Here is a 22,103-nt window from a genome sequence, read left to right on the forward strand (position 1 = left end):
TTTAGCATTTGGGTCAGCTATATTATGTTTTTCTGAGAGGTTATAGTTTAGTTTAAACTGATGTATTATATGTTTTCCCTTTACATTATATACATGTTAATGAGTATTCAGAATTTATAAACAATTTGAAATGGACTTTACCAATCAATCACTACTGGCATTGCTGAAACAAAGGTGGCACTCACTGGCTGAGCCTCCATGGGAAAATAATTGTAGGTTGAAATGGATGGAATTGATGATTACGCTATTTGCAGGAACCTTTGACAGACACACACTAATACCTTTGGGCTGACATCTTTTTTTTGGGGTCAAACATGCTTTTAAAGCCACTGTGATTTCGGAAACACTGCAACAAACCCTAAGGCTATAGTATACTGTATATACAGTACACATGAACATTCCCTAAAGTGTAACTAAAGGCAATTTTTTTGTTTTGTTTGTTTTATAAAAGAAGTGAGGGGTTCGAACCACTATCAGGTTTTTTTGCTGCCTATGTCCCTGATTCACCCTCTCCAATTGTCCTGATCACCAAAGGCATCAGAAATAAAAGCGAGAGACTGAATCTACTTATGGCTCAGTATGAATAAAGCAGCCAGGGAGGGGAAGAGATGGGTAGTCTTTTTTCATTTCTCGTCTGACTAGTTCACCTGTCTGTGTGCATTAACTTAAAGTGGATGTAAACCCCATTCATGAAATCTGACCTGGGCACATATATCTGTAGTGTTTACTTATCTCTCACCAAACCCTAAGTCCTGTGTCTTTCTGCTACTCCATTCCTCTGTTATCAGCATGATAGCTTCTGACAAGCTCTCCAAAGGAAATAAATACAGCTGGAAATGTGTGTGGGGGAGGTAACTTAGAGACATATAAGCAGAGAGCGTGTCTATTCACAGTACAGCTCTGCAAATTTCTTCCTTTCTCTGCCTATGTGGAGGAAGGGGGGGCGGGTGTCCCTTTCCTTCAATCAGCTCACACAAAGTGTATGTCCAGACTCCCCTCCCACTGCTGGAACAGGAAGGAAAATTTCTAACAGGACGTGCACTTTCTAAAGAGTCTAGGAAGCTGAAGGCAACAGATATACATGTAAAACTTATGTAGGGAGATTTTTTTCATCCCTGTGCATCATCTAAGGCTGTTCACTTCACTGGCTATATGTGAGGGTTTACATCCACTTTAAATTCAAGCTATTGAGCACTGTAAACAAATAATAGGGGGACAATTTGCCCTGGTAATAATTAGCCTAGAGCGCCACCTCTTGGCTGAAAATTTAAATATTTCATATGCAAATACAGTATGTTATATTTACCAAACTAAATAAATGACAACAATTAACCTGCACATAATAAAAAAATATAAAACTCTAATATCTTGTACTGATAAGATTAACCTACAAAATACATAACTGTTCTGCCTCTTGGATGTTCCAGTTGACTTACTTGAATGACTTGAGCTAGGTAAACTTCATTACTGATAACTTACCTTCCACAATGCCCCATGGATAGAGGCGACCTCGTACCCTCTGACCTTTGGCCTCTACCACTGTATTGCTTCCAATTACAGCAAATGGAGCACTTTCCTTAGGTACAAAACAGATACATGTTATTATTTCGGACGAGAGACCCAAGTAAAACACTTCAGATTTTACAGTGTGGTAAGTACAATATATTTTACATTGAAGAGATCTTTGCAGAGGTTCGGTTTTAAAAGTTATAAAAGCAAAATTGTTCCTGGAAGGAAAAAAGTTAGAACATACACTTACTTTACCCATATGTTTTTCACCTACGGCACCTAGACAAGAGTCATATCAAGGTCCTTCAGGAAAGATCCCAGAAAAAATGAGGATCCTATACCTCAGAAGGAGATGCTCTTATCTTCTCCTGAGATTTGGGGTACTCATCGTTCCCCAGGAATCTTGCTTGAAACACAGTGATGTCACATCCTGCAATGCTAAATATGGGGGTAAAGTAAGTCATTTACTAATAAGTGGACCTTGCAAGGATCAAATTTGTTCTCCACATTTTAAAACTATTTGTGCTAGCATCCTCCATGGGTTCAGCAGTGCAGCATGGAAAGAAGATGGCGCACTCAGTCGTCGTGTCTTGTGTTACCTTCAGTTCCTTGTCCTGCTGTTTAAATTCATCATCTTCATCTGAGTCACATTCTGGGAACTGATATACTTTTATTCCAAACTTTTCAATTTCCTCTCTGACCTGTCAAAGTAAAAAAAAAGGCTTGCTATGAAATGCAGAAAACTTTCCAGACAAAGGTAATTCTTCGAAAAGTCTTATCAAATAAGTCCCTCTTCACATTTGATATCTTTACAAGCAAAACAATGTTGGTGCCTTGACGCCCTAACAGTCTGCGCACAAATTATATTTAACCACTTATTGTGGTGCATTTATCAACTGTGCATTGATGGCCCTTTATTTATCCAAAGTCATTTATGAATGGCATTGAATAAATAGGCATTGGGCATCCGCTGTGTTTTGAGCTTTCATTAGACAGCTGGGTATACAGAGACCCTGTCCAAGGGGCTGGGCACCATGTGATTGCTGTGACCACATGATACTATTCACAGTACTGGTCTCTCACCTTCCCCCTACAACAGGGGTGGCCAACCAGTGGCCCGGGGGCCACATGTGGCCCGCAGAGCTCTCTGATGTGGCCCGCGACCTCCTACTCTGGAATGGCGGCTTGGCAAGCCCAGATCGCAGGTTGCCGACCTGCCATACTGCAACATCAGTGTTGTGAATGAAGCTGGTGGCAGAGGAAGAAAGCGGCTGCGGAGCAGAGCCCCATAAGCCGATGCGTCCTCTACAGCGCCGGCTTTTGCCACAGGCGGAGTCTATGGCAAAGTTCAGCTAACCCGCAGGTTAGACACAGGTGCACCCGCGGTGTGAGTAAACCGCAGCACATCAGTGAGAAAGCAGTCTTAGGCCCTTTTCACACGATCAGCCCGACCAAATAGGACCCTCAATTCATGACGGATTTTCGCGTTCGCTACGTCGCCCGTAGTCAAGTTTCCCGTCGCAAAGTTAGTCATTATTTGACCTGCCCTAACTTTACACAGCAATCGTATTGCTGTATAAAGTATGGCCGTCGTTCCCGCGTAGAAATTTAAAATTTAACGTCGTTTGCGTAACACGTCCGGGAATACGGAAGTACGCTACGCGCGTCGCCGTTTGAAAAAATTACGTCACGGCGCGCAAAGCACGACGGGAATTGCGCAACTGAGCATGCGCAGTAGGTCCGGCGCGGGAGCGCGCCTAATTTAAATGGCACACGCCCATTTGAATTGGCCCGCCTTGCGCCGGAGGCCGCCGGCGTAGTTTTCATTGCAAGTGCTTTGTGAATCAGGCATTTGCGATGAAAACTTGCGGCGGTGTAACGTATCTAGGATACGTTACGCCGCCGCGATTCTACGTGAATCTGGCCCACAGTCTCAAGACAGAGTTGGGTCTCATGCACACAGCTCTCCTAAACACCTTTCCTCTTAGAAACACTGTTTTGGAAGAAACAACATTTGATGCTTGTAAAAACGTGCAACATGTTTAGGTGCGTCAAGCGCTTGGTCATTAATTCATTTAATTGGCCAGATTAATAATTTATTCTGCCCATTGAAATGACTTAACGCTCAAGTCTTAAACACACCTAGCATTAACGCACACTTAGAAGCGCTTACACGTGTTTACATGCATCAGACATTTTTTTTTCTGTCAAAACACTGCTGCTCCTACAATTTGGGAAATGTCTGGATATACACTTTAAGGTAGGACTAAAAAGTATTTATTGTACAGGAAAGTCAATGGTGGCTCTGTTTAGCAAAAGATTGAGGGACAGTTCACACACATCACACTGTAAAATATAAAAACTGGGAAGTCTCATTACTTTGAATTTTAGCCCCACTAATTCATCTTGTACAAAAAAAATGTATTACAGGTATTAAAGCGGAGTTCCAACCACAATTAGCATTTTTTAAATGTATGTCCTTTCATCCTGCGTTTTTATAATATAAATCCGGTCACTTACTATTTTACAATCCGCCACCGATCCGCATAGATATTCAAAAAAGATAGTTTATAAAACTATGTCTACACCGTTGTCATTTTGCTTGTGGGCATTGTGAAGCCTACACGCACTTACTTCCTGGAAGTCTTGGATGGGGAGTGATAATTGGACAGCACACTGCATCCTGGGAAATGATGACATACATTTCCCAGGCGCATTAGAGGGAGATGATGTCAGAATCCTAGGTGATTTCAAAGGCAGATTTTGTGGGACCGCATAGCAACAGGCATTTCCAGATGAGTAAAAACAAATATATATATTTTTTTTACTTTTTTAGGTCTAATGAGCACAATAATGAAAAAAAAAATTTGGGATGGAAACTCCACTTTAAGCCTCTACAACTTTTATACAAGACCCTCAGAGCGGGGGTACACCCAAGGTGGGGTTCTTGCAGTTTGGATACAAAAAAGGTTTCCTATTACATCACTCAAAGAAAGTGGAAAATTTCCAGCAACAAAATTACCAATTTAAATTCCATATCTTAACTTATTTATCTTGCAATCTGTTCATGTACATTTCTGTAAACTGAGCCATACAGACTCAACACATTTTGTTACAAAATAGCATTTTATGCTTTATACTTGCAGGCATGAGACTGAATTGAAAGTCTGAGCTTATCCATGCATTTGCAAATGTGTGCAACCAATCCTCTGCTTTTAACATACAGTTAGACAGTTGAAGGTGGCTTGCTGTTTGGGTGGTAAGTTTGAGCCTGGTTATTACGCATTTATTACTTTACTACTGTTTGCATCAAATCGCATCTCATTTAAAGTCCCAACTTCTTTTCTTGTTCCAATTTCGGGGATGGAGGCATGTGCTGGTACGGCAGTCTATATGCCTCATTCAAAGTCCCCAACCATTTCTATGTCTGAATTGAAAATGGGTACTTTCCTAAACATGTTACAACTAAAGTGTTTGGAGTTTTGATACATGGAGCCACAGATGATCATTGAAACAGCACAGAATCCAATACACTCATATTATCAGGAATGTTATCAGTTTCCAGCCAGCAGATTATACTAGAATGAATACTCGATTCAGTGTGCGGTACATATTTATATGAATTGGTTATCTCGACGTGGTCTGTATTTTGATGTTATATATATATATATATATATATATATATATATATATATATATATATATATATATATATATATATATATATATATATATATATGTGTGTGTGTGTGTGTGTGTGTGTGTGTGTGTGTGTGTGTGTGTGTGTGTGTGTGTGTGTGTGTGTGTGTGTGTGTGTGTGTGTGTGTGTATATATGTATATATATATATATATATATATATATATATATATATATATTTTTTTTTTTTTCATGTGATCATATTTTAATTAATAAAAGGATATATTCATGTTTTGTTTGTTTAATTTTTTACTTTTGTAATATTTTGTACCCAAACTGCATAGGCAGTGAAATGCCACTTTCCTGTCCCCAAACTCCTATGGTCGAATTTTGTACACACATATGACAGTGACTAATGATTTTCACTTCGTGAGAACACTATACATCAACGTTTCTAGATTGCGTGGCTTCTTAAGATATGCTGTAGACCAATAATTCTAAAACTTTTTTAAGCTAGAGCTGATCTCCTTATGCCACGTACACACGGTCGTTTTTTGTGATGAAAAAAACCCGACATTTTTAAAAACGTCATTTAAAATGACTGTGTGGGGAAAACGTTGTTTTATGTCTTCTGAAAAACGCCGAAAAAAAATTTGAACATGCTTCAATTTTTTATGTCGTTTTTCAAAACGTTGTTTTTTGTGTCATAAAAAATGACCGTGTGTGGGCTAAAACAACGTTTTTAAACCCGCGCATGCTCAGAAGCAAGTTATGACGCAAGCTTGAATGGAACAGAGTGCCGTCGTACGTGCTGAACGTAACCTAGAGCATTTTGAAAAAACGATGGTGTGTAGGCAACGTCGTTTTTTAAAATGAAGTTTGAAAAACGTTGTTTTTTTTCATGAGAAAAAACATTGTTTTTTTTCATGAGAAAAAACATTGTTTTTTTTCATGAGAAAAAACATTGTTTTTTTTCATGAGAAAAAACATTGTTTTTTTTCATGAGAAAAAACAACGTTTTTTTTTCATGAGAAAAAACAACGTTTTTTTTTTCATGAGAAAAAACAACGTTTTTTTTTCATGAGAAAAAACAACGTTTTTTTTTCATGAGAAAAAACAACGTTTTTTTTCATGAGAAAAAACAACGTTTTTTTACAAGACAAAAAACGACCGTGTGTACGTGGCATTATGCTCTGATAGTATACCTTCAGTTGACATATACCGGTATATATATATATATATATATATATATATATAGAAAGAGACCCAGTGCTATTAAGGATCCACAAGGCCCAATGTGCCATTTAGTTTTCCTTTTTTCTTGTAGCCACAAAATTTTTCGGTCTATGTGCATAGCTATTAAATTGTTGGACTCACCCGGTCTTTCAGCTTGCGAATTTCACTTGGTACCAAGCAGTCAGCCTTGGCAATCAAAGGAACAATGTTAACCTTCTCATGTAAAGCTTTCATAAATGCCACATCCACTGGCCGCAGCCTAAAACCCACAGAAACATGCAGAGAGAGAACAGTTAAAGCCCAAATGTAGTCATAAACTTGTCTAACCCTCTTCCACTCCAAAACTCTAAAAAGTTGAAGGTGATGCTGGGCTTTTCAACAAGCTGCATCATGTTGCAATAAAGATGAATAAGCGTGATAGGTAATAGCTTTTTTACATTTGTATAACATAAATTGATGTAGAATATATTCATTCTAGGTTCTTTTTAAGATTATTTCAGTAAAAAGGGTGTTTTTTTTTTTTTTTTTTTTTACCAGACTCTCTATATGTTACATTAGCTGAATCGCTATAGGAGAAAAAGTGGAACTAAAATTCTGCTGTTTCATACTATGAGCAGGTAGGCTTTTTATTGCAGAAGAGACATGTAATGTTTTTTTCTGCAATAAACTAGATCCACCTGCCTTCTCACAGTGATCCACTGAGCTGTGCATGCACAAGCTCAGCTCAGCATACAGTGGTCGGGCCAAACCCTGTGTACTGAAATGATTGGCTCCTGTGTATGTACAGGAATAACTTCATCCCTCGCCGGCCAATTAAGATGGGCAAAAACTGGCGCCCAGTGACTGACCTTCAGAAAAGTGAGTATTGATCCCTTTAAAAAAAAAAAAAGAGAAACTCTGGGGAGTTAACTAAAACTGGAGCAGCTATGCAGAGTAACCAATAAGTTTCTAGCCTCAGCTCGTTCCATTAAGGGTCCTTTCACACGAGCGGACCGTTCGTCCGTTCATTACAAGTCCGTTAACGGACTTGTAATAAATCCCTATGGGATCGCGTCCGTTAGCGGATGGAGCATCCGCTAGCGTCCGCGTCCGTCGGGATCCGCTTTTCCGAATGGAAGAAACCCTATTTTTCTTCCGTTCGGCGGAACGGATCGGATGCAGATGGACAGACAGTCCGTCTGCATCCGATCCCCCATAGGGGACAGCGGAGCAGAGACAGGGCGGTCCCTGCACTGTGTGCAGGGGGCACCCTATCCGCCGACAGCTCAGCGGGGATCCCCGCTGAGCTTTGGCGGACACACGGAGCGGACCCAGAAACGGTCCGCTCCGTGTGAAAGAGCCCTAAAGTGAAAGTAAACCCATTGATTTAACAGTTTCAAAAAAATGTTACATTCCCGACACATGCCAGAAATGTAACTGTCAAAATGGTTGTGCTCTCAAACAAACCGACTGAGAGTCATAACTGATCACATGTGCAGCTTCATGGCAGTTGAACATTAAACAGTGGCCAAGATGGAAGCTTTCTTGGCTGAAATTGATAGGGGGGGGGTTTACTTCCACTTTAAGCTTTGAAATTAAAAGCTCAAAAGCCCTTTAATGAAGCTAATAGGGTGCAGTTCACCAATGGGTGCGCATAGCACTAGAAACATAGCGGGAACGCAAGTGGGGGAGGGAACCGGCAGTCCCCGTGGGTGTGTGGAAGCGATATGGTGGCTGAACAGCCTTTGAATCTGACAGCTGACATCTGACAGTTGGCTTGTCAGATTTACACACACTCCCGGCAGCTTCAGCTTCCAGGAGTGTATGCAAACCCCCCCTGCCACCAACGTATGTAGTATATCAGTGGCAGTAAAAGACTTAAGGATATATTGAAATATTTATGGTTTCAATAAACTGTTCAATTTCATGTTTTCATGAGGACATAGTCTGTCACCGATTTAGTCAACTAGCCTGGTTTCATTGTTTATAAGATTAAAAAATGACACAGGTCCATATAGATTAACCTACAGTATCTCACAAAAGTGAGTACACCCCTCACATTTTTGTAAAAATGTGTATAACAGTGTAAATTTGCTGTCCACTCAAAATAACTCACAGCCATTAACCACTTTAGCCCCGGGCCTGTTTTTCAGAGTCGGTGTTTACGAGACAAAACCATTTTTTTTTGCTAGAAAATTACTTAAAACCCCCAAACATTATATATTTTTTTTTTCTAACACCCTAGAGAATAAAATGGAAGTCATTGCAATACTTTTTGTCACACCGTATTTGCGCAGCGGTCTTACAAGCGCACTTTTTTTTGAAAAAAATCACTTTTTTAAATGAAAAAATAAGACAACAATAAATTTGGCCCAATTTTTTTATATATTGTGAAAGATAATGTTACGCCGAGTAAAATGATACCCAACATGTCACGCTTAAAAATTTCGCCCGCTCGTGGCATGGCGTCAAACTTTTACCCTTAAAAATCTTGATAGGCGACGTTTAAAAAATTCTACAGGTTGCATTTTTTGAGTTACAGAGTAGGCCTAGGGCTAAAATTAATGCTCTCGCTCTAACGATCGCGGCGATACCTCACTTGTGTGGTTTGAATACCGTTTTCATATGTCGGCGCTACTCGCGTATACGTTCGCTTCTACGCGCGAGCTCGTCGGGACGGGGCGCTTTAAAACATTTTTTTTTTGCTTTTCGCATTTATTTTTATTTATTTTACAATTTTTAACACTGAAAAAAAAAAAAAAAAAAAAAAATATCACTTTTATTCCTATTACAAGGAATGTAAACATCCCTTGTAATAGAAAAAAGCATGACAGGTCCTCTTAAATATGAGATCTGGGGTCAAAAAGACCTCAGATCTCATATTTAGGCTTAAATGCAAAAAAAAAAAAAAAATTTGGAAATGTCATTTTTTCAAATGACAAAAAAAAAATGTTTCTTTAAGACGCTGGGCGGGACTGACGTTTTGACGTCACTTCCGCCCAGCGGAGCTATGGGGACGGGCGAAGGAGATTTTTCCTTCAGTCTCGTCCCCGCTCACCATCCGGATGGTCGCGATCTCCTCCGCCGCTACCGACGGCTCCGGTAAGCGGCGGAGGGCGCGGAACAGCGGCGGGAGGGGGGGGGCCCCTCTCCCGCCACCGATAACGGCGATCTCGCGGCGGATTCGCCGCGGAGACCGCCATTATCGTTAACACGGCCGCCCACAGAAGAGATGAATATCTCGATTGTGGCAGCAGCTGCTACCGTTACCGAGATATTCATCTCTAAAGTGATGACGTATAACGACGGTGGGCGGTCGGCAAGTAGTTAATGTCTAAACCGCTGGCAACCAAAGTGAGTACACCCCTAAGTGGAAATGTCCAAATTGGGCTCAATTAGCCATTTTCCCTCCCCGTTGTCATGTGACTCTTTAGTGTTACAAGGTCTCAGGTGTGAATGAGGAGCAGGTGTGTTAAATTTGATGTTATCGCTCTCACTCTCTCATAATGGACACTGGAAGTTCAACATGGCACATCATGGCAAAGAACTCTCTGAGGATCTGAAAAATAAAATGTGTGCTCCACATAAAGATGGCCTAGGCTATAAGAAGATTGCCAAGACCCTGAAAATAAGCTGCAGCATAGTGCCCAAGACCATACAGTGGTTTACCATGACAGGTTCCACTTAGAACAGGCCTTGCCATGGTCTACCAAAGAAGTTGAGTGCACATGTTCAGCGTCACACCCAGAGGTTGTCTTTGGGAAATAGACGTATGAGTGCTGTCAGCATTGCTGCAGAGGTTGAAGGTGTGGGGCTGCCTGTCTGCCTGTCAGTGCTCAGACCAGGGCTGGTGCAAGGATTTTTGACATCCTAGGCGAAACCTTATTTTGACGCCCCTATTTGGCCCCACCCTTGACTCCACCCCCTTTGTCCTGGCCATGTATACCCCAACTTTTTAATGAAGCACCCGTCAAATGTAGCCTCACCAGCGCCCATCAAATGCAGCCTCACCAGCACCCATCAAATGCAGCCCACCAGTGCCCATCAAATGCAGCCTAATCAGGGCCCATCAAATGCAGCCTCATCAGGGCCCATCAAATGCAGCCTCACCAGTGTCCATCAAATGCAGCCTCACCAGCGTCCATCAAATGCAGCCTCACCAGCGTCCATCAAATGCATCCTCACCAGCATCCATCAAATACAGCCTCACCAGCGCCCATCAAATGCAGCCCCACCAGCGCCCACCAAATGCAGCCCCACCAGCGCCCATAAATGCAGCCTCACCAGCGCCCATCAACGAAAGTTTGCTTGCTTACATTCATTCAGGAGTTGGGACACAGTCCTCCGCCACCACTGTGCCTCTGACACTATGTATGAACGGAGCGGTGGCTGCCTGCTGATGCTGAGACTTAGTTGCTTGTTGCAGAGAGAAGAGAGTAGGAACACCAGTGGCCGGGCGCCCCTAGGCAGCAGTGTGCCCCTAAACAGCAGTGCGCCCTAGGCGGCTGCCTAGTTTGCCTGGTAGTAGCACCGGCCTTGGCTCAGACCATACGCCACACACTGTATCAAATTGGTCTGCATGACTGTCATCCCAGAAGAAAGGCTCTTCTAAAGAGGATGCACAAGAAAGCCCACAAACAGTTAGCTGAAGGCAAGCAGACTAAGAACATAGATTACTGGAACCATGTCCTGTGGTCTGATGAGACCAAAATAAACATATTTGGTTCAGATGATGTGAAGCATGAGTGGCGGCATTGTGGTGGGAGTGTCATGGTCTGGGGCTGCATGAGTGCTGCCGGCACTGGGGAGCTACAGTTCATTGAGGGAACCATGAATGCCAACATGTACTGTGACATACTGAAGTAGAGCATGATCCCCTCCCTTTGGAGACTGGGCTGCAGGGCAGTATTCCAACATGATAACGATCCCAAACACACCTCCAAGGTGACACTGCCTTGATAAAGAAGCTAAGGGTAAAGGTGATGGAATGGCCAAGCATGTCTTCAGGCCTAAACCCTATTGAGCATCTGTGGGGTATCCTCAAATGGAAGGTGGAGGAGCACAAGGTCTCTATCATCCACCAGCTCCATGATGTCATCATGTAGGAGTGAAAGAGGACTCCAGTGGCAACCTGTGAAACTCTGGTGAACTCCATGCCCAAGAGGGTTAAGGCAGTGCTGTAAAATAATGGTGGCCATACATAATATTGACACTGTGGGCCCAATTTGGACATTTGCACTTGGGGGTGTACCCACTTTTGAGTTATTTTGAGGGGACAGCAAATGTACACTGTTATACAAGCTGTACACTCACTACTTGAAATTGTAGCAAGGTGTAATTTCTTCAGTGTTGTCACATAAAAAGATATAATAAAATATTTACAAAAATGTGAGGGGTGTACTCACTTTTGTGAGATACTGTATGTGTGTGCGTACAGTATGTGTGTGATTATTATTCTCCAACAATTCCCACAGCCTTGTATATTCGGTTTCCTGCAGAGGACATCTAAAAGTTTTTTGACACTGTCAACACTCTCAGCTAGTACCACTTCCTGGGGGAGAAAGCTCTACATCGTTACTGCCCCAACAGTAACCCCAAACAGTGCCCCAACTGCCCTCTCCTTAATCTAAGGTTACACGTACCAGTACTTTCTTTTAACCTCAAATCGTGGCGAGTCCTCTTTAGGGACCATACATTATTATTACAGTTAGGCCTCGTACACACGACCGAGTTTCTTGGCAAAAACCAGCAAGAAACTTGCTGGGAGATATTTTTTTGCCGAGGAAATCGGTCGTGTGTACATTTTCGTCGAGGAAACTGTCGAGAAACTCGACAAGCCAAAAAGAGAGCATGTTCTCTATTTCCTTGATGGGAATGGAGAAACTTGGCTTGTCGAGTTCCTCGACAGCCTAACAAGGAACTCGATGAGGAAAACAATGTGTTTTGCCCGTCGAGTTTCTCGGTCGTGTGTACGAGGCTTGACTGTGGTCACCTTTGATACATTTGTACATTGCAATACAAGAGCTTAGTTGTTTCATCGAATTCAGCAGTGTGCTTCATTCAAAGTCCCAAATTTAGCTTTTCTTCTTCAACTATTGTACATTGTAATCCTATCCTTTCGATCCTCATAGCTGAGCCTATATATTTTTTACTGTTTTCACAAGGAAGAGGAACATTATGAAACACAACAAAGCTCATATACAGAATACACTGGAGAAGAAAGCGTTACTTCTTTACCCGTGTCCGAAAGGTGAGATGAAGTACAAGCAGCAGTGCACTCTGTTATCCTGGATGTTTTTCCGATTCAGTCCACTCTCATCCCGGAAATACTGTTCAAACTGTTGGTCTATGTAGTCAGTAATGGGCTTCCAGCTGTGGAAATAAAAGAGCCATTATAGAGGATCACGATAAGCAACCAGTTACTGTATATTCACTAGTCTAAGCATGGCACTCACCATTCTGTGTTATTCACTGCATCCCCAAAGCCTGGAGTATCTACTATAGTCAGCTTTAGCTTCACTCCCTTCTCCTCAATGTCCACTGTGTGCTTTAATATCTCCACCGTTTGACTTATTCTTTCTAGAGGGAAGCAATCAGGATATACCAGAGAGGTTTAGCCATTGTACAGTTTGCTAAGGGAGTTGAATCTTCAACAATGGCACATCAATGAACATTTATACACACACACACACATTTATAACAATTGTTTCCCAAATTATAACTTTTTATATAAATCAGCTCTCATTAAATTATTTTAGATTCAGTTCATAAATTGCCCAGAAAAACAAATTATTATTTCACCTATTAAACCTAAGGTGCTTATATACAGTCTGAACAAGGCCCTGCTGATTGCTACACGATTGTCCAATAGAATTTCAATTTTCTAATTTTTCATTCAAGAATAGGGCATTATATACAGTATACTAGCCTTTATTTCCCTCCTACTGACTTTTAAATAGCCCATATGATACTCCACTTAGGTAAGCCCATTCTAAGTTGGTCACCACGAAACAATGCCAAAAAATCTGCTTTTTGTTTTCAACCTACCTTTGAATGTGACTATGGTTATAGAACAAACATCTCCTCATCCACTGAGACCACTTGCCCCCACTGAATAAGTCAGGCCTCGTACACACGGCCGAGAAACTCGACGGGCAAAACACATTGTTTTGCTCGTCGAGTTCCTTGTGAAGCTGCCGAGGATCTCGGCGAGCCAAATTTTCCCATTCTCGTCGGGGGAAAAAGAAGACATGCTTTCTTTTTGGCCCGACGAGATCCTCTTCGGTTTCCTCGTCGAAAAGTGTACTCACGACCGGTTTCCTCGGCAAAAAAAAAAAACCCAGCAAGCTTCTTGCTGGTTTTTGCAGAGAAACTCGGCCGTGTGTACGAGGTCTCACAGAACTAGGAGGCTAGCCTTAACCTCCTTCCACCAGTTTGCAGATTTGTTATATCTTGATATTTTCCAATAAAAATTATTTGGATAAAAAAAAAAAATAGTCTAATGTAGATAATAAATATAGTGAAGCGCAACCCATCTATTAGTAAAATCAACAGTGGATGTGAACCGAGAAAATAAATTATACATTCTAAATGCATGTAATCTTTACAAGAGTGGTGATACCCCCTATTCCAAAAAATAAATAAAAAAATCAAAAACTGATAAATATTGCCTAACGTGATAATAAAAGCATATTAAAAATGATGACAATGAGTGAAAAAAACGCACTATATATATAACACCTAGGGGGTTATTTACGAAAGGCAAATCCACTTTGCACTACAAGTGCAAACTACAAGTGCAAAGTGCACCTGAAATTGCACGGAAGGTGCACGTGGAAGTGCAGTCGCTGAAGATCCGAGGGGGACATGCAAGAAAAATAAAAAACAGCATTTTAGCTTGCACAAGATTGGATGATAAAATCAGCAGAGCTTCCCCTCATTTCAGATCCATCCCTGAGATTTACAGCGACTGCACTTCCAAGTGCACTTTAAGTGCAATTTCAAGTGCACGTTGCACTTATAGTGCAAAGTGGATTTGCCTTTCGTAAATAACCCCCCTAGTGACAACACTCTGGGAGTTATTTACGAAAGTCAAATCCACTCACCACAGTCTCTTTATTGATGTTATTGTAAATACTGTTGTTATATCACATTTCTCCTTTGTGCTGTCCCATGTGCTTCTGGAAGAATGATAAAACTGTCCCATAGACACACTTCAAACCACAGACTAAGACTGGGATGCCATTAAAGTTCATGTGCGTGTTAAGGCAGGGTCCCAATACTTTTGGTAATATATGCTTCTTATGCCGCGGACACACGGTCGTTTTTCGGCATGAAAAAAAAACAACGTTTTTAAAAACGTAATTTAAAATAATTTTGTGTGGGCTTCACATCGTTTTTCGGCTTAAAATGTCATTTTTCGGGTTTATAAAAAATGATCGTGTGTGGGCTAAAACGACGTTTTAAACCCGCGCATGCTCAGAAGCAAGTTATGAGACGGGAGCGCTCGTTCTGGTAAAACTACCGTTCATAATGGAGTAAGCACATTCATCACGCTGTAGCGCGAATCGTCTTTTACTAACAAGGAATCAGCTAAAGCAGCCCAAAGGCCAATAGAACTTCCCCTTTAGAGTGCCGTTGTACGTGTTGTACGTCACCGCGCTTTGTTCATCATTTTTCAAAAACGATGGTGTGTGGGCAACATCGTTTTTAATGATGAAGTTGGAAAAACTTTGTTTTTTGGACAAGCTGAAAAACGTTGTTTTTTTGTTTCATGCCGAAAAACGACCGTGTGTACGCGGCATCACACCAATGGGTGACAGAGGCACTAGACGCCCCAATCATAATAGATGCCCCAATCATTCACCTTCTGCCCTTGCAAGCTGTACAGAAATACTGTGGGCAGCACAGTGATTAGCATATTTGTCTAGCAGCACTGGGGTCCCTGGTTCAAATCCCGGTCAGAACACTATAAAGAGTTTGCATGTTCTTCCTGTGTGTGGCACCTTAGCTCCCTAAAAGCAGGGATATAAATGTGCAGTATGTAAAACTCTGAGTAAATTGTCGGTGCTATAAAAAAAATCTATGATAATTAATTATTATTATGCCAGGATGCACATGAGTCAGCTTTAGGGCTGGCTCTGTATTCCCCTGAGTATCTGTACATGAAGCTAAAATTCAGAATAGAAAAATGTGTCATATATTACTATAATAAGTATATTTTATCACCAATCCCCTGTACCCAACCTGTGCCCTAGTTATACAAAACTAGAAGAAAGGCTGCTTGTGCTAAAGCGTTCAAGTTTTACCTTAAAGGATACGTTCACCTTTCATGTTATATGTTAGGGTGCTGCTGGGAGATATCACCATGACAATGGGGGTTATTTACGAAAGGCAAATCCACTTTGCACTACAAAGTGCAAACTACGGGCCAGATTCAGGTAGATCAGCGGATCTTTAGATCCGCGTGATCTATCTGATTTGAGATACCCTGTCGCAAGTTTGAGAGGCAAGTGGGTAATTCACAAACCACTTACCTCCAAACTTGCGGCGGCGTATCGCAAATCCCCTGGCGGAATTCAAATTTTGCGGCTAGGGGGAGTGTACTATTTAAATCAGGCGCGTCCCCGCGCCGATTTAAATGAGCATGCGCAGTCCGTGAATTTTCCCGGCGTGCATTGCTCCCACTGACGTCACTAGGACGTCAGTGGTTTCGACGCTTACGTAAACGACATCCATCCGTATTACAGAACGATTTACGCAAACAACGTAAAAAAATTCTAAATCGATGCGGGAACGACGGCTATACTTAACATTGGCTGCGCCTCATAGAAGCAGGGGTAAGTATACGCCGGGAAAGCCGCTACGGAAACGTCGTAACAACACTGCGTCGGGTCCGCGTACGTTCGTGAATTCGCGTATCTCGCTGATTTACATATTATTCAACGTAAATCAGCGGGAACGCCCCCCGCGCCATTTTTAAATTACAAATAAGATCCGACGGTGTAACACAGTTACACCTGTCGGATCTTAGCCATATCTATGCGTAACTGATTCTATGAATCAGGCGCATAGATAAGACCAGTGTAAGTCAGAGATACGACGGCGTATCAGGAGATACACCGTCGTATCTCTTTGTGAATCTGGCCCTACAAGTGCAAAGTGCACTTGGAAGTGCAGTTGCTGTAAATCTGAGGGGGACATGCAAGGAAAATAAAAAACAGCATTTTAGCTTACACATGATTGGATGATAAAATCAGCAGAGCTTCCCCTCATTATAGATCTACCCCTCAGATTTACAGCAACTGCACTTCCAAGTGCACTCTCAGTGCAATTTCAAGTGTAGTTTGCACTTGTAGTGCAAAGTGGATTTCCCTTTCGTAAATAACCCCCAATGTGTACCAAAGTAATAGGTTTCATATACAGTATAGAACAATAAAACATTGTATGAGGTAATAATTACACAGTGACTCAGAGAAATAAAGAGGAAGATGGTTGGTTTACCTTCTGCATTCAGCAGCTTCCTCTCCTTGTAGAGATCAGTCAGGAACAGGCTGTTGACCAGGGTAGACTTTCCTAGGCCGGACTCTCCTTTGGGGACAAGAAAAACAAAGGTATCTAGTCCTTTCCCTGTCCAAGCTTTAGCAAACCACCTCTCTCCTTAATAACATTCAAATGTGAATGTCATGAATACACAGCCATACTATATACTGTCAATTGTACCATAGGTCATCTACACACACCTAGAGGAATTTTCAATAGAATCACAAATGTGAAACACCAATATTCAAAGAATCAGATACGCCAGAATTTGTCTAAGATACGGCTGACGTAAGTCTCTTACGCCGTCGTATCTTAGGTGCATATTTACGCTGGCCGCTATGTGGCGCTTCCATTGATTTCCGCGTTGAATATGCAAATGAGCTAAATACGCCGATTCACAAACGTACTTGCACCCGGCGTATTAAAATACACTGTTTACGTAAGGCGTCCGACCGGCGTAAACTTTACCCCTCATAAAGCAGGGGTAAGTCATGTTAGGTGTGGACGTCGGAAACGTCGGAACAGCGTCGTATTTTACGTAGTTTGCGCAAGTCGTCCGTGAATGGGGATGGGCGTAGGTTACGTTCACGTCCACTAAGCATTGAGCCGGCGTAATTTACGGAGAAAATTTTACGTGATACTGAGCATGCGCGAGCATGCGCCGTTCGTTAGGTGCGTCATTTACGTGGGGTCACGATTCATTACCATACAACATGCCCCCTACCAGCCTACTTTGAATTAGGCAGGCCTACGCCGCCGTAACTTCGGGCGCAAATTCTTTCTGAATACACTACTCGCCTGACTAAGTTACGGCAGCGTAGCGCATATGAGATGCGCTACGCCCGCCTAAAGATACGCGAATCTTTCTGAATCTGGCCCCTATTCTGATGCTTGTGGTGGCCGTATTTTACAAAACAATTGCCTGGTATGTGGAGTGTTGGATATGTTACGGGTTTTGCTCACCTGCAACCATAAGCGTGAAGTCGAATCCTTTTTTCACCGATTTCCGGTGGACTTGATTGGGTAATGTTGCAAACCCAACATATTGCTTTTCTTGGTCCTGTGGGAGGAAACATTCATTAGCTGGAATTTGTCAAATATATAGTATATTAATATGAACATTTTCCAACTCTCATCCAGACACCTTTGTGTGTTTAAAGCTAAACTCAAGGTAAATATTTGCTAGCACACTAAGGATCGGCACAAAGTGGTGCTAAAACGGGAAGTTTCGGAGTCACGCAGGACCCCTTTGTCAGGCGTGCGATGATCATCACATGCCTGATGAAGGCGTCCTGCGTGACTCCAAAACTTTGCACCTTTTTTGTGTTGTGATCATGCATTAACTACCCGTTTGGACACCACTTTGTGCCGATCCTTGGTGTGCTGGCAAATATCTACCTTGTGACAGTATCCAGCTGGTTATTGCTACAGCACCTTAATTTTGAGAGCTTATACCAGGAACGTGTGCAATGGGAAAATGAAACATTAATGCTAAGCTCAAGGCACACAGCTAAATACACACAGATACTGTACGTTTGTTGTTTTACCTGCCAAATGATTTGTAATTCTGTCTAGCAAGTATTGTGATCCGGACCCCCCAATAAACAGTACAGACAGATCCCTGTATATCACACTGTCGTTTTAAATGCTCCTTAACTCTAGCGGGGTAGGCAACCTCGGCCCTCCAGCTGTGGTGAAACTACAAATCCCATCATGCCTCTGCCTCTAGGAGTCATGCCTGTGATTGTCAGGGTCTTGCAATGTCTCATGGGACTTATAGTTTCACCACAGCTGGAGGGCTGAGGTAAAAAATGTACTACAAACCTAATTCCTTACTCCAACAGGCTTCCTCTTTTTGTGCAACTGGTTCCATGAAGCCTCTTCTCTAAGGAGCTCTAGCCTGTGGTCTCATGCTTTCCTTCTCACATACAATGCAGGGTTAATAGCCCTGCATTGTACATGATGATACCAAGGGACTGCCCGTATCCCAGAGCATAATGGAGAAGAGGGGAGTGCCCGAGCAAGGAATACGGTAAGTTATAAGGCCTCTTCCTCTACCCCATAGACTTAGTGAGCATTTAACCCTTGCAGTGAGGGGAGGCCCTACTGCAAGGGTTCCTTACATCCTGGAGTTGGGCTTTAAGCGATATGGTCTGGCTTAGGACTCGCCTGAGCCTGTGACTGGACAGTGATAGAACAGCAGTGCAACTGATTGCATTGTGCAAGGGAGTCCTCTCCCAGGGCGAATACCACTGTGCAGGGGATTATAGGAGGCTACTATCAAGACAAGTCCAGGTACTTATACTAGTTCTATATAATGAAACTGGATTGCATGGTATGTTTCTATCTCCCTGGAGATCAGCTTTGAGAATAGTCTCATCTTGCTATTGTGCCATATTGTGCATGCATTGTGTTGAAAGTACACCTGACCCAACCCACACCTTGTACAACTGAAAAGATTCAAACCCCAACAATGGCACTACCTGCCTGAAGTTTTCATGTTCTCCCTGTGCCTGTGTGGGTTTCCTCTAGGTACTTCGGTTTCCTCACACACTCCAAAGACATGCTGGTAGGTTAATTGGATCATGTCTAAATTGGCCCTAGTAGGTATATTTATGAATGTGAGTTAGGGACTTTAGATTGTAAGCTGCTTGAGGGTAGAGACTAATGTAAATTTACAATATACAGTATATGCAAAGTGCTGTGCAAATTGACAGCGCTATATAAGTACCTGTAGTACATAAATAAATAAATGACAGAATCATACATGTAAAAGGCCCAATGTCATTAACCACTTGAGATCCGCGCTATGGTCGAAAGACGTCCACAGCACGGCTCTCAAGTGCCGGGTGGACGTCCATAGACGTCCTGCTGTTGTTGTTCCCTGTGCGCCCGCTGGGGGCGCGCAGCGGGAAAACAACGTGCCCGGCGCATCGCTCGGGAGCCGATGCGAGTGCCTGGTGGCCGCGATGTCCGCCAGACACTCGCGATCGTCGGTAACACAGCAGGACGTGGAGCTCTGTGTGTAAACACAGAGCTCCACGTGCTGTCAGGGAGAGAGAAGACCGATCTGTGTCCCTTTACATAGGGACACAGCATTGGTCACCTCCCCCAGTCACCCCCTCCCCCCACACAGTAAGAACACTATGTAGGGAATACATTTAACCCCTTCCTCACCCCCTAGTGTTAACCCCTTCACTGCCAGTCACATTTATACTGCAATTAGTGCATTTTTATAGCACTGATCGCTGTATAAATGTGAATGGTCCCAAAATTGTGTCAAAAGTGTCCGATACGTCCGCAATATCGCAACCCTGACAAAAAAATCGCAAATCGCCGCCATTACTAGTAAAAAAAAACAAAAAAAAAAAACATAAATCTATCCCCCATTTCGTAGGCACTATAACTTTTGCGCAAACCAGTCGCTTATTGCGTTTTTTTTTTTTTTTTTTTTTTACAAAAATACATCGAAAAATACGTATCGGCCTTAACTGAGAAAAAAAACAGTTTTTTTAAAAAAAAATTGAGATATTTATTATAGCAACAAGTAAAAAAAATATATATATTTTTTTAAATTGTCGCTCTTTTTTTGTTTATAGCTCAAAAAATAAAAACCGCAGAGGTGATCAAATACCACCAAAATAAAGCTCTATTTGTGGGGAAAAAAGGACGCCAATTTTGTTCGGGAGCCACGTCGCACGACCGCGCAATTGTCAGTTAAAGCGACGCAGTGCCGGAAGCTGAACTTTCGCCTGGGAACGAAGGGGGTTTATGTGCCCAGTAAGCAAGTGGTTAATAGACAGGCTTCACCTTGGAAGCAAAGTGATGGCTATAACACAAAAATAGTGCTATAGGGACGAGTTGCTATGTGTTGTAGTACGTGAAAATACACCTTAATATTAATCTACCAATCCGCCTTATGCAAGATATTTAAGGATAAAGATGTCTTTCCACTTTTTCCCCATTTTCTGCAAGCAGCATGACGACTGTAGACCCTGCTTAGTAAAGCAGACTGCAGTTCTCGATATAAAGTATATGAGTGGGTAGACAATGTAAATGCTCCTAAACAACACTATGATCACTTTTGTATATCTCACAAAGCACTACAGGCATGTGAAATACACACATCCTGTCCTGTCAGTCGTTTCATGGTTCGTCATCAGTGGGAGTGAGGTTGTGATCCTGGCCTAGGGGGCCCACAGGAAATCCAGGCCACTTCTGTCTGGCAGCATAATGGTTTGTTTGGACAGCATTAGCTTTGGTGGAGCTGGATAAAACACATGGATATCAGCTCAGCTATTAAAGTGGTTGTAAACCCCCGATTGTCACTTTTACCTATAGGTAAGCCTAGAATAAGGCTTACTTATAGGTAGTGGAAAAATCTCCTAAATGCTGTTTAGGAGATATTTACCTTGTAGTGCGCAGATGATATCATTGGCGCATACGCTGTGAAGAAACGGATCTCCGTGCTGTTTCTTCACTCGCAAGTGCCGTGACTGACGGCTCCTGCGCACATTTGCGGGAGTGACGTCACGTGGCTCTGGCCAGTCCCACAGCGGGAGTCCAAGGCCCCCGGGAGGAAGGGGGGCGAAGATAGTTGCAGCCACCAGCGGGGACATCGCAGGCTTTGTTTGCAGGTAAATTCCACATAATGGGCTAGTATACAATGCAAACTAACCCATTATGCTTTTACTTTTCAGGGGAAAAAAGAGGAAGTAAAACCCATCAGGGTTTACATCCTCTTTAAGGCATTTTTTTAGGATGGTAGAGAAAGCACTGGTTACATTGGGGTTGATTTACTAAAACTGTTGGTAGCTGTGAACTGTACTGGGGCTGTATTAACCACATAGAAATGCAAACATTGTTGTGACTATAAATGCGTCCTCGGTACATGAAAGACAAATGTAAATGAATGAGTCTCATTGTTCTACTATCCTCTAGCTTTCTGGAGCCAAGACAGTGGGGTAAAATTTACTAAAACTGGAGGGTATATAATCTGGTGTAGCTCTGCATAGAAACCAATCACCTTCCAGGTTTTATTGTCAAAGCTTCATTGAACAAGCTGAAGTAAAAGAGGAAGTAAACCCTCTCTTAAAAAAAAAAAAAACCTGCAAGACAAAGGCATAATGAGCTAGTATGCACAGCTCATTATGAATTACTTACCTGAGAACGAAGCCTCCGCAGTGGTCCTTAAAAACC

General features: G+C 42.3%; 1 protein-coding gene across 6 annotated transcripts in view; it reads right to left on the bottom strand.

The window, feature by feature from the left end:
- SEPTIN5 (septin 5) overlaps nucleotides 1-22,103 on the bottom strand; it is a 117,109-nt gene that overhangs the window by 12,943 nt on the left and 82,063 nt on the right. For all 6 annotated transcript variants that reach the window (XM_040348198.1, XM_040348177.1, XM_040348168.1 and 3 more), the window contains 7 exons: nucleotides 17,868-17,964; nucleotides 16,866-16,952; nucleotides 12,818-12,941; nucleotides 12,600-12,734; nucleotides 6,525-6,642; nucleotides 2,109-2,210; nucleotides 1,480-1,576 (listed from right to left, as the gene is read on the bottom strand). In XM_040348198.1, coding sequence (XP_040204132.1) covers nucleotides 1,480-1,576; nucleotides 2,109-2,210; nucleotides 6,525-6,642; nucleotides 12,600-12,734; nucleotides 12,818-12,941; nucleotides 16,866-16,952; nucleotides 17,868-17,964 — 760 coding nt within the window. The remainder of the gene's footprint in view (nucleotides 1-1,479; nucleotides 1,577-2,108; nucleotides 2,211-6,524; nucleotides 6,643-12,599; nucleotides 12,735-12,817; nucleotides 12,942-16,865; nucleotides 16,953-17,867; nucleotides 17,965-22,103) is intronic.

This window comes from Rana temporaria, chromosome 1, assembly GCF_905171775.1.
Source record: "Rana temporaria chromosome 1, aRanTem1.1, whole genome shotgun sequence".
Taxonomy (NCBI): Eukaryota; Metazoa; Chordata; class Amphibia; order Anura; family Ranidae; genus Rana; species Rana temporaria.